A 12,789-nucleotide genomic window follows, 5' to 3' on the forward strand; every position below is an offset into this window, starting at 1 on the left:
TTGAATAAACACTGTTTATAAAAAAAAAACCTTATCTTTTATTTATCAAAGAATCCTGAAAAACGTATCACAAGTTCCAAAAAATATTAAGCAGCACAACTGTTTCTAACATTGATAACAAATCAGCATATTAGAATGATTTCTGAAGGATCATGTGACACTGATGACTGGAGTAATGATGCTGAAAATTCAGCTTCACTTCACAGGAATAAATCATATTTAAGTATATTAAAATAAAAAACTGTACTTTTAAATTGCCATAATATTTCACAAAATTGCAGTTTCTTATTTATTTTTGATCAAATATACAGCCTTGATGACCATAAGAAACTTTTTAAAAATAATAAAATTTTTACTGATCCCAAACTTTTGAACAGCAGGGTTTATATACAGTGGGGGAAATAATTATTTGATCCCCTGCTAATTTTGCACGTTTGCCCACTGACAAAGAAATGATCAGTCTATCATTTTAATGGTAGGTTTATTTGAATAGTGAGAGACAGAATAACAACAGAAAAATCCAGAAAAACGCATTTCAAAAAAGTTATAAATTGATTTGCATTTTAATGTCAAATAAGTATTTGATCCCCTATCAATCAGTAAGATTTCTGGCTACCAGGTGTCTTTTATACAGGTAAGGAGCTGAGATTAGGAGCACTCTCTTAAAAGGAGCGCTCTTGATCTCAGCTTGTTACCTGTATAAAAGACCAAAGAGCTGTCCAAGGATGTCAGGGACAAGATTGTAGAGCTACACAAGGCTGGAATGGGCTACAAGACCATCGCCAAGCAGCTTGGTGAGAAGGTGACAAGAGTTGGTGTGACTTATTCGCAAATGGAAGAAACACAAAATAACTGTCAATCTCCCTCGGACTGGGGCTCCATGCAAGACCACAGTCACCAAGAAAACAATTGGTAACACACTACGCCGTGAAGGACTGAAATCCTGCAGAGCCCACAAGCTGCCCCTGCTCAAGAAGGCACATGTACAGCCCCGTCTGAAGTTTGCCTCAGAACTGGGTGAGTGTTGTTGTCAGATGAGACCAAAATCCAGCTCTTTGGCATCAACTCAGCTCGCTGTTTGGAGGAGGAGGAATGCTGCCTATGACCCCAAGAACAACACCCCCACTGTCAAACACGGAGGTGGAAACATTATGCTTTGGGGGTGTTTTTCTGCTAAGGGAACAGGACAACTGCATCGCATCAAAGGGATGATGGACAGGGCCATGTACTGTCAGGGCCAGGCCATTGAAAATGGGGCATGGATGGGTATTCCAGCATGACAATGACCCAAAACACACGGCCAAGGCAACAAAGGAGTGGCTCAAGAAGAAGCACATTAAGGTCCTGGAGTGGCCTAGCCAGTCTCCAGAGCTTAGTCCCATAGAAAGTCTGTGGAGGGAGCTGGAGGTTCGAGTTGCCAAACGTCAGCCTCTAAACCTTTATGATTGGAGAGGATCTGCAAAGAGGAGTGGGACAAAATCCCTCCTGAGATGTGTGCAAACCTGGTGGGCAGCTACAAGAAAAGTCTGACCTCTGTGATTGCCAACAAGGGTTTTGCCACCAAGTACTAAGTCATTCTGTTTCTCACCGTTCAAATAAACCTACCATTAAAATTATAGACTGATAATTTCTTTGTCAGTGGGCAAACGTACAAATCAGCAGGGGATCAAATAATTGTTTTCCCCACTGTATAGTTATTACCAGAAGAAAAAAAAAACATTGTCTAATTCCTTCATTTTTTCACGTTCATGTTTTTTCTGTCTTTCAGTGTACCGGATGGCCTACCTGCGACTGAAAACACTGTTCTCACACCTGCTTACCTCACACCCAGAACTGGAGCCAGTAATATGGACCTTGCTTCAGCACACCCTCCAGAACGAGTACGAATTAATGCGAGACAGACACTTGGACCAGGTACTACCAGCTCTTTTTTAATAAATGTTATAATATCCCGCATTTGCATTCTATTAGCTTTGTCGTATGTTCAGCATAATGTTTTAAAAGCTTAAACCCTCTCCTCTCTGTTTTCTTTACAGTTGATTATGTCAGCTATGTATGCCATATGCAAGGTGAAGAACGTGGATTTGCGCTTCAAAACAATTGTGACGGCTTACAAAGAAATGCCTAACACTAATCAAGAGGTGAGAGTCAATCTGTCTTGTTCCCTTTTAAATGATTAAATTCTGATTATGATTCAAAAACATTAAGAATGAATCTAAAAAAAATCATCTTTCTCTTTGTTTTTCCTGAATGTGTCAGACATTTAAGCGTGTGCTTATCAGAGAGGGGCAGTACGACTCAATCATTGTCTACTACAACCTGGTCTTCATGCAGAAGCTGAAGACGAACATTCTTCAGTATTCCTCTCCTCGGGTGAGACGCCCACCTTTACTTTCATTGAATCAAACTTTACTTGTATTATACTGCCCCCTAGTGGCTTCAAGTCATGTTTAAATGAATTGAAGTTTTCACAACTTTTGGTTGACCTGATGGTGTTTCTGTTCGTCTCCCAGCCTCCTCCTCTGTCTCCTATTCCCCGCATCCCCTGCAGCCCCTATAAAAACTCTCCTCTGCGGGTGCCTGGCAGCAATAACGTCTACGTCTCCCCTTTGAAAAGCAGCCGTATGACCCCACGGAGCAGGTCTGTGTTCACATCTGTAATTACATTCAGGAGCTTGTCTCTTACATTTATACTCACAATCCTTACATTTTAAATTCTGAATAGTCTTTCGACTTGTCAGAATAGTCTATATATACATACACACACTCACCTAAAGGATTATTAGGAACACCTGTTCAATTTCTCATTAATGCAATTATCTAATCAACCAATCACTTGGCAGTTGCTTCAATGCATTTAGGGGTGTGGTCCTGGTCAAGACAATCTCCTGAACTCCAAACTGAATGTCAGAATGGGAAAGAAAGGTGATTTTAAGCAATTTTGAGCGTGGCATGGTTGTTGGTGCCAGACGGGCCGGTCTGAGTATTTCACAATCTGCTCAGTTACTGGGATTTTCACGCACAGCCATTTCTAGGGTTTACAAAGAATGGTGTGAAAAGGGAAAAACATCCAGTATGCGGCAGTCCTGTGGGCGAAAATGCCTTGTTGATGCTAGAGGTCAGAGGAGAATGGGCCGACTGATTCAAGCTGATAGAAGAGCAACTTTGACTGAAATAACCACTCGTTACAACCAAGGTATGCAGCAAAGCATTTGTGAAGCCACAACACGCACAACCTTGAGGCGGATGGGCTATAACAGCAGAAGACCCCACCGGGTACCACTCATCTCCACTACAAATAGGAAAAAGAGGCAACAATTTGCACAAGCTCACCAAAATAGGACGGTTGAAGACTGGAAAAATGTTGCCTGGTCTGATGAGTCTCGATTTCTGTTGAGACATTCAGATGGTAGAGTCAGAATTTGGCGTAAACAGAATGAGAACATGGATCCATCATGCCTTGTTACCACTGTGCAGGCTGGTGGTGGTGGTGTAATGGTGTGGGGGATGTTTTCTTGGCACACTTTAGGCCCCTTATAGTGCCAATTGGGCATCGTTTAAATGCCACGGCCTACCTGAGCATTGTTTCTGACCATGTCCATCCCTTTATGACCAGCATGTACCCATCCTCTGATGGCTACTTCCAGCAGGATAATGCACCATGTCACAAAGCTCGAATCATTTCAAATTGGTTTCTTGAACATGACAATGAGTTCACTGTACTAAAATGGCCCCCACAGTCACCAGATCTCAACCCAATAGAGCATCTTTGGGATGTGGTGGAACGGGAGCTTCGTGCCCTGGATGTGCATCCCACAAATCTCCATCAACTGCAAGATGCTATCCTATCAATATGGGCCAACATTTCTAAAGAATGCTTTCAGCACCTTGTTGAATCAATGCCACGTAGAATTAAGGCAGTTCTGAAGGCGAAAGGGGGTCAAACACAGTATTAGTATGGTGTTCCTAATAATCCTTTAGGTGAGTGTATGTATGTATTGTATGTATGTATGTATGTATGTATGTATGTATGTATGTATGTATGTATGTATGTATGTATGTATGTATGTATGTATGTATGTATGTATGTATGTATGTATGTATGTATGTATGTATGTATGTATGTATGTATGTATGTATGTATGTATGTATGTATGTATGTATGTATGTATGTATGTATGTATGTATGTATGTATGTATGTATGTATGTATGTATGTGTATTTATAACTAATATTTTGTTGACAAGCTTCCACTTGATGATTGTGAATTTGTGTATTTTTTTGTAATAATCCTGCTGTATCTTTTCTTTTACGGTGTCCTGGACAGAATTCTTATATCTATTGGCGAATCCTTTGGGGTTAGTGATGAAAAGCACTTATTTAAATGTTCAATCTATTTTAAACATGTTGGAGTTTATTTTATAATCTCTCTCTTCATCTCAACAGTCTGCAGACAAATTTCAGAAGATTAATGAGATGGTGAGCAGCACCGATTGGTCCCTCAAGAGGAGTCTGGATGGAGGCTCCGCCCCCAAGCCACTGAAGAGGTTACGCTTTGACATGGATGGACAAGATGAAGCTGATGGAAGGTGTGATTTTATGTTCCTTTTTTTAATGTATAGTTATCTCTCAAAGTGTGAATCCAGTGAGTCATCAATTCTTTTTTTTTTTTTTCATTTTTAGCAAATCGAGTGGCGAGTCAACACTAATCCAGAAGCTGGCTGAGATGAGTAAGTTTCCTGCAGTATTCATGCGTGTCTTTTGTCTGAATTGTGAGCTAGATTTCCCAGAACCACAAAGATACTCGAACCATCACACTTTCTCCTGTCTGTACTTTTTTTTTTGTAGTTTTTTTTTTTTGTTATGAGTCAGATGGTGGTGTTTATTATATAGTACAAAGTAGAGGTGGGTTGTATGACCATAATCCTGTCTCGAGTGATTACATATCACAGTAGGAAATTCAAATAATTCATGCTTTCTTTTATATATTTATATTTATATATATTTTCAAATGTAATTTATTCATGATGGCCAAGCTGAATTAGTGTCACATGATCCTTCAGAAATCATTCTAATATGCCGATTTGGTTTATTATTATTATTATCAATGCTAAAAACACTTGTGCTGCTTACTATTTTTGTGAAAACGGAGATGATTTTTTTCAGGATTTGTTGAATAGAAAGTTCCAAACAGCATTTATTTGAAATGGGCATTTTTGTAACATTATCAATGTCTTGAGTGTCACTTTTGATCTATTTTGCTTTTAATTTGCTGAAAAAAGCATTATTTTAATAGTCAGTGTTAATTAAAAAACAATGATCAGATTAATTAAATATTTCTGAAATTAAAAATATACTTCAGATTACTTGATTATTTTATCTTTTTTTTGGTGGAAACTGATGGATGCAAACTAAAAGAAAATATTGTTTGTAAGTGAATTATAAGTCTGGCATCAATGCAATAACAGCCTTACATCATGTAACACTTCTGATATGTTGTACAACAGCTGAGCTACACACACGCGATTAAACAATAATCGCTTAATAACAAGTTCCTCATATTGATCTTGTTTTGGATGCATCCTTCTCTGTACTTTTGCATTACTTCGCCTTCTGCATTCTCACATGCAAATAACATGAAGTAGTCCTGCTGCGCTATTAATTATATAAAGCAAAAACAGTTGTGCATTTTGGAACGCCAGTTATCACCCAGGACTGGAACGATTGTATCATATTCTTATGTATTATGTGCAAGAAAAAAAATTAAGAATGATTTCTGCAGTGTCGTGACATTAAAGACTGGAGTAATGGGTGCTATATAATAAATGCTATCTTGGTGTGCATACGAATTTTGTCTTTTATAAATAAAAATGACAAGAATCCCATTTTTTTCAGCTGAATACTCAACAAATAGAACTTATTTTCCTATTCCGCTTAATTTGATTCAGATAAAAACATTGCAAAATACCGTAATCAAACGATGCAAGTCATTGAATAATTCAGCATCACTTTATAGGCTATTGCTTAAACATTTGTTCTTGTCCCTTCAGGCTCGACACGTACTCGTATGCAGGAACAGAAACTGAAGGAGGAGGCCGTTAAAGAGCATCCAGAGCCCTAAATAAATCCACTTTGTACTGCCTGAGGAAAACCACTCCACCTTAGAAAGGGAAACGCTGACATGCCTGAGTGTTATATGTTGCTACATTTTAGACGACTCCCACCTGTTTTAATATTTAAACGGTGCACTGCATTTCTTGAAATAGCACAGGTGCTTTTCCTGTGTTGTTTCGTTTTAGTTTGTTTTAAGTGTGTGAGGGTCCATGAAGGACGTTTTATTCTTTTACTAGTTTATGTTGAGCAAATAACGTGATGCATACCTCTTAAAGGGACAGTTCACCCAAAAATGAAAATTGTCATTTACACACCCTCGAGCTGTTCCAAACCTGTACGAGTTTCCTCCTGCTGAACACCAGAGAAGATATTTTGAAGAATGTTGGTAACCAAACAGTTGATTGACTTCCATAGTATGGCGAAAAAAATACAATGGAAGTCAGTGGGGTCTGTCGACTCAACTGTTTGGTTACCAACATTTGGAACAACTTGAGGGTGAGTAAATGATGACAGAATTTTCATTTTTGGGTGAACTATCCCTTATTTGATCTACAAACATATAAAATCTGGTGGGTTTAGTGTGTCATGATAATTTATTGTTTTTTCTTTTTGTAGTTAATTTTAAAGCTGCCTACTTTTTCCTCATTGGTGTACAGGCAATTGAGATTTATACGGGGTGTAAGATCAAATTTTACCACAGTTTTTCCTTTAATTATGTATTGAACCTTCTGGTGGCTTTTCTCATTTCTTTGAGGACCCCCTGTTTTGCGTGATAGAAGTAAATGGAATTAATTTTGAAGCTGTATAATAAATTTGTTGCCGTTTAAGCATTACTGGGTTTTTAGGATGTGATTTGTTGTGTAAGTGGAAGTGCATGTGTTTGTCAACACAGGCGGTCATCTGTCTGACCATTTTATGTTCTTCCTAGACCGCATTGTTGTTTTTGCTGTTTGATTTTAAGACCGTTTTAGAGATATTGTTACTAATATTCCAAAAATTATGTTATACCTCAAATGTTCTTTTTTGAAAAATTATGTAATGCCTCAAAAGTTTAACAACTGACCTTTTTTGTTAAAGAACAACAAAATGTTTCCTGTTTTTATTCAAGGAAGACAGTGGCACCTTTATTTTCCTCTTGTTGCCATAAACTGCGAAGGTATCCATAGCACATGGTGCTAAAATGATAAATCACGCTTGTTTTCAATGAACTGTTTAGGCAAGTGTTGGCAGATTTACTTCCTACCGGAATGCTGTTTGTCAAGAAATGACATGCTCGCAAATTTCTTGCTCACGTTAATTGCATTTAAAGTTCAGAGATTAATGTTTTTTTTTTTAGAAACCTGATCACTTTTACTTTGGAATCATTTCTGCATCCATGCTTCCCAAAAGTTGTGAAATCATTCATTTCATAAGTGGGTTATTCTTTAGAAATGATCATGACCGAAATACTGGAACATGTCTGTGCGTGAAGGCAGAAGATAAAATTTTATGTAGTTTGTTCTCTCAAATTCCCCCTAGCATCAGTTATGGTTTTTAATGTACTGCTATCGTCATAGCATAGATGCTCTCAAAGGCTCCGCTTTGTCAGCAGTGGGTTCTTTTAAAAGGTTATCAGTACATCATCAGAAGTGCTTGTGCTTGTGAAAGTTTAGTGCAGTGTAACTAGGTTAAATTCCATATTACACGAGAAACCGAATAAGGGGGAACGGTAAAGTGCTGTTGTGGTTTAAAGCTGCACAGTTCAGTCACCAGTGTTTTGTTTTGCATCTAAATGGCTTCTGTCACTTACCTAATAATGATAAGCATTGGACTTTGGACCTTTTATACATGCTGTATATAAAGACACATTATTCAAAACCTTTATCTACAGCAATTTAAAGAACTGCCATACTGAACAATGCGGGTATAAGGACGGCTGCTGTTCTTATAGAAGGAAATGAATCAGTCCTTTTTGAACAGATTAAAGTGATGATGGGGAGGCTGGTCTTGGGACATCCTCCTTCTGTTTTCTACTTCATACCTCCTCTAGTAGCTGACAATGCTGTGCTGGTTTTGCTAGTGACGAACTGTGAGCGCTTTTGGACGATCTGCTTTCACCTCTCCACACTGCAGAAAAGGTAAGATGTTTTGCTTTTACAGTTTGCTGTGAAATATCTATAACTTGCTTTAAATTAGTTGCTCTTATTGTTCAAAATTGTGTGTTAACATGATATGTGGGCACTACTGTGGAGAGAAGTTTAAAGCAGTAATTTGAGGTAAACATTTATTTTTAGTAAGACACTTTAGTAACTGGGAATGTGAAGGAGATTGTTCACACAAGACTAGAAAAGCCTGTTTTCAGGACCGCTTAGAAAAGTAAAAGTAAAGTAAAAGGTGAACTGCAAATGGTATACACAGTAAAACTTTTAGTAAGAATACAAAGCAATTGTGCTCCTAATAATAAAGGTTCCAAAAGGGGGTTTTCGCAGTCATGCAATAGAATGATCTTAAATATGATCTTAAAAGAACCATTTTTTTCTTTAGTGTATATTTTAATAATCTGAAGAATGTTTTTCCACTGTGAAGAACCTATTGTGGAATGTAAAGGTTCTTCATGAAACCGTTGATGCCAAAAAAAAAAGAAAGTATTTTTAAGAGTTTACAGGATCATACTAAGGTCAACTAAAAAAGGCTTGATGGTTGATGCAATGAAAGTTCGTTGAGCCTAGAAGAATGTTAGGTTCAAGGTTTGGAACAACATAAGGGTGAAACCCTTTAAAAAAACTTTTTTTTTTTTTTTTAAATCACTAAAACTAACTTTGTAATCATTCTCCAGGGAACAACATGAATGTGTCCTGTTTGAGCTCCAACAGCACTGATGAATTCAAACGCCTAGTGTATCCTGCAGCATACATCCTGATTTTTGTCCTGGGACTCGCCGGCCACTCTTTATCTGTGTGCGTCTTCTTCAGCCAATGGAGGACCCAAAAGAGTTTCACTCCAGTCAGCTTGTTAATGGTGAACCTGTTGGTATCCGACCTGATGCTGGTGTCCTCTCTGCCCCTGAGGGTCTCGTATTACATGCTGAACTCTCACTGGATCTTTGGTCACATCACCTGTAGAATCATCTCATACGTGTATTATCTGAATATGTACAGCTCTGTGTATTTCCTAGTGGCCCTGAACATCTTGCGTTACCTGGCACTGGTGCGACCGTATCTGTACGTACGCATACAGACCCACTACGTCGCAGGTATCGTGTGTGCTCTCATCTGGCTCTTTATGGGTTTAGCCTGCAGTCCGCTGTTGTTCACTAAGAAAAAAGACAAAGGCGGTTTTCGATGTTTGGAGCTGGCGGAAGACAACGTGGATCGATTGCTCCTTATCAACAATGTTACGTTTCCAGTGGGCTTTGTGTTGCCCTTGGTGGTTGTCATTTTCTGCTCGGTCTTGGTTGCGAAGAACCTTCTGACGCCTAGTCCTGCGCTCGGTAGGACCAGACCTTGCAGGAAGAAGGCTTGCGCTCTGGTCATCATCAGCCTTGGGATCTTTCTGGTGTGCTTTTTGCCGTATCACATAGTGCGGACAATCTTCTTAACTACCGAGAAGCATGTCCAGACAAGTGAATACAAAGACTCGTGTGAATTTCTTTTGGTAGTCCGCAAGGCTGCCGTCATAGCGCATTGCTTATGCACGGCTAACAGTTGTCTGGACCCTATCCTCTTCTTCTTTGTTGGGGAAAATTCCCGATCTTTCTTCGCTAAATGGACAGGAGGAAGAAAAACCAGCACTTCCACTGCAGGGAGAAATCTACAGCAGGAAGAGTTACAGGTTTTGCAGAACTGAATGGAAATGGTTGAACAGATAACAAAGAACAGACCAGAAGTACCTCATTCTTCTGTGTGCTTCATAAATGGATGTATGACACAAAAAGGTCATGTTTTGACTGACCGGCATTGTTTAAACTGGGTTCCATACAAGTTAGGACCAGTCAACAAAATGTTGATTTCTGCAAATTAATTTTGATTCTTTAAAAAAAAAAAAACTTGGTTGCAACGAGGCAGTTACGATGAAACAGAATAGGATTAATTTCTAAACATTAACAATGCCTCAAGTAATATGTCTTAATATGATTTTAGTGTGAAAAAATTCTAACCTTTATTTTATACAACTTTGTTACAATGAGAGCACAATGCCATAAACCTTAAATTGACCATAAAATGAGTACAGCTCACAGCTTTACAGTTAAAACCGAAGCCTGGTTTCACAGACAAGGCTTAAGCCAAGTCCTAGGCTAAAATGCATGTTTGAGCTGTCTTAACTGAAAGCAACACGCAATATGTCATTGCCATTGATTTGTATCAGGATGCACACCAGTAATGTTTTTTAGTTGAATGTTCTAAGTTAAGGCCTAATCCTGGCTTAATCTAAGCTCTGGCTGTGAAACCAGTTGAGTGAGTGCTTTATATAATTAAATGCGGCACAAAGCCTCTAGAAATTGGCCTCGTTTACTTCTATTATAATGGTGAGTTCAACTCATGTCAGAAAGATTTGAGTTGTTTACAAGTTTTTTTTTTCCTGAGTTATGGGTGTGTCATTGAAAAAACACGGTAAATTTATTGCAATTATTTTTTTTCCACTTACAATAAAACTAACTGCATGTACAAAACACGGTAGTGTTGTACAATTCCTGATATATATATATATAAATTTCCAACTTTTTAATGCCACCAATGCTGGTGATTGAGCTTGTAGTGAACCCAGCATTTACGTCACTGTTTGCACTTCAATTGGCATTTGTCATGTTGTATCACTGCTCACTTCCAGAAAGTTAACTTTGCTCAGCTTTGCAGTTTAGCCTGTGACTGCTTTCCCTGACTTTCACCTGCTCTCTGAAACTGAATGATTGCAAGTCACTTTTATTTATTTATTTTAGTTTAATTCACTGTTAGTGGAAACACCGCCTCAGTATTATGGTGTTGAATGTTAATCATGCTAATATTTAGGCAATGCTGTTACACTCATAGGTGTGTACTATAGCATGTATTATATTTTCAATTAAACTTGTTTTAGTCCAGTATTGAAGGTTTCACTTCTCTCTGCAGAGTCCCATGTTAAAGTCTGCGCAATCAGGAAGCATAATGCTAGCAAAACGTGCCTTCCTGCATACACCTGCTTTTTGCAGCTCTTCTTGTCACCACATTAAAACTGCGCACATTCTTCTGTTTAGGATTCCATACTTGACACACTTGTTTTGTGTTCGATATCGGTGCTGTTTGTCATCAGATTTCACACAAGGAAGCTCAGTTCTGTGTGGTAGATATCACTTTATCTTTTGCACATCTGCACATCCTTCCGTGAAACTGACTTTCAAACGTTTTGGGGGGTTGGAGGGGTGGTTGTTTATAGTTGCAATATAGTAAATGTCATGGTCACTGGTCAGATCTCATTAGAAAAATCATACATCCCATGTATATTGCAGTACACATTTTTATTTTTAAGACGACGCAATGCTTAAAGAGAAGATGTCCAGGACTTGCTGTTTCCACAGCAATTATATTTTGTTTATACATAAACATTGAACAGTCTGTAAAAAAAAATACTGTTTCCTCTTTCATGTCATTCATAAATGGAAGTGTTATAGCTATCACTAAACCATTGTTCCCTTCTTAAAGCTCCACCCATTACAGTGCATACTGCACAAGAAACATCCTCTGCATCAACTCACAGGTTGTGCCTCACAATCTTACTGCGTTTTTTAGCTCTATACAGCAATTTTGGCAGCAGTGTTTAAGTTTACTGTTAGTCACCAAGCAATAATATCTTTTGATATTTTAAAAGCTCAGAGTCTAATACTTTGTCTTTGAATGAAATCTTTTTCATTTAAATTAATCACTGATATCAACTATTAGCCTATTAGTATCATATGGGTGTTAACAGACCAAATTTAAACACTCCAACTGTAACTTCAGGTGTATTCATGCATTTAAAGTTTTGTTTTCATTTAACCTATTCATCCCAACAGTACCAGTGGTTTTTGATACTGATCTGTTGGTCTGTGTGTAATTTTTTTTTTTTTGCTAACCTCTGATGCTGCAATGAAGCCGTTTTGTTTCACACTTCTGCGCTATGCTGTTAATGCAGCTCTGCTTTATCTCGAGGCCCGCTTACTAAGGGCCCATAGTGGCCCACATTGTTTTTTTATATTATTATATAAAACCTTTTTATGTACTTTACACCTTTATAAAGTGTCTTAAGCTTTGAAAATCACTTAAAACAAAAAAAGGTGTTGAAGTAGTTTTGTCAATTCCATGGCTTGTCATGTGATGTAAATATAGCTCATGAGCCCATGAGGGGGCGACCTGCTCAATGTAGAATAAAACAGCTGTTTGTAGAAAACATGTATAGAGTCTCCTTTTATGTTAACAGTTTTAATTATATTTGTCAGTATATTTGTCAAAAGTACTGTTCTTTGTGAAACATTTCTGCAAAAAACCTAGTGCACCTTAAGGGTATTTTCAGCAATCACAGCACAGAGATTTCATGAGTAGTTTCTGCAAAATGGGAAAATATGCAAGAAACTGCAGGCCATTTCAGTGCAACAGCTTTTTAGCAGAGTATGGCACAATCTTTTGACCATGGAAATGTTGTAAGAGTCAGACCTAAATATAACTAACGACCACCCTCTTGACTTGT

The 12,789-nt window shown here is 38.1% G+C and overlaps 2 protein-coding genes across 3 annotated transcripts in view; both read left to right on the top strand.

The window, feature by feature from the left end:
* rb1 (retinoblastoma 1) overlaps positions 1-7,187 on the top strand; it is a 39,508-nt gene extending 32,321 nt beyond the window's left edge. For both annotated transcript variants that reach the window (XM_079405396.1, XM_079405397.1), the window contains exons 20-27: positions 1,769-1,914; positions 2,037-2,141; positions 2,260-2,373; positions 2,514-2,641; positions 4,328-4,358; positions 4,447-4,589; positions 4,684-4,730; positions 6,051-7,187. In XM_079405396.1, the coding sequence (XP_079261522.1) occupies positions 1,769-1,914; positions 2,037-2,141; positions 2,260-2,373; positions 2,514-2,641; positions 4,328-4,358; positions 4,447-4,589; positions 4,684-4,730; positions 6,051-6,121 (785 nt within the window). In that variant the 3' untranslated portion in view covers positions 6,122-7,187. The remainder of the gene's footprint in view (positions 1-1,768; positions 1,915-2,036; positions 2,142-2,259; positions 2,374-2,513; positions 2,642-4,327; positions 4,359-4,446; positions 4,590-4,683; positions 4,731-6,050) is intronic.
* Positions 7,188-8,148: 961 nt separating this feature from the next.
* Positions 8,149-12,486, top strand: cysltr2a (cysteinyl leukotriene receptor 2a). The gene is made up of 2 exons (XM_079405122.1): positions 8,149-8,231; positions 8,930-12,486. Exon 2 carries the CDS (start codon positions 8,938-8,940, stop codon positions 9,937-9,939), a length of 1,002 nt encoding a protein of 333 aa, XP_079261248.1. The 5' UTR covers positions 8,149-8,231; positions 8,930-8,937; the 3' UTR covers positions 9,940-12,486.
* Positions 12,487-12,789: the final 303 nt, after the last annotated feature.

The sequence above is a fragment of the Barbus barbus genome, assembly GCF_936440315.1.
Source record: "Barbus barbus genome assembly, chromosome: 43".
Taxonomy (NCBI): Eukaryota; Metazoa; Chordata; class Actinopteri; order Cypriniformes; family Cyprinidae; genus Barbus; species Barbus barbus.

Bases quoted from the DNA above. Each gene is read 5' to 3' on its own strand.
- cysltr2a (XM_079405122.1), top strand. From the start codon at position 8,938: ATGAATGTGTCCTGTTTGAGCTCCAACAGCACTGATGAATTCAAACGC.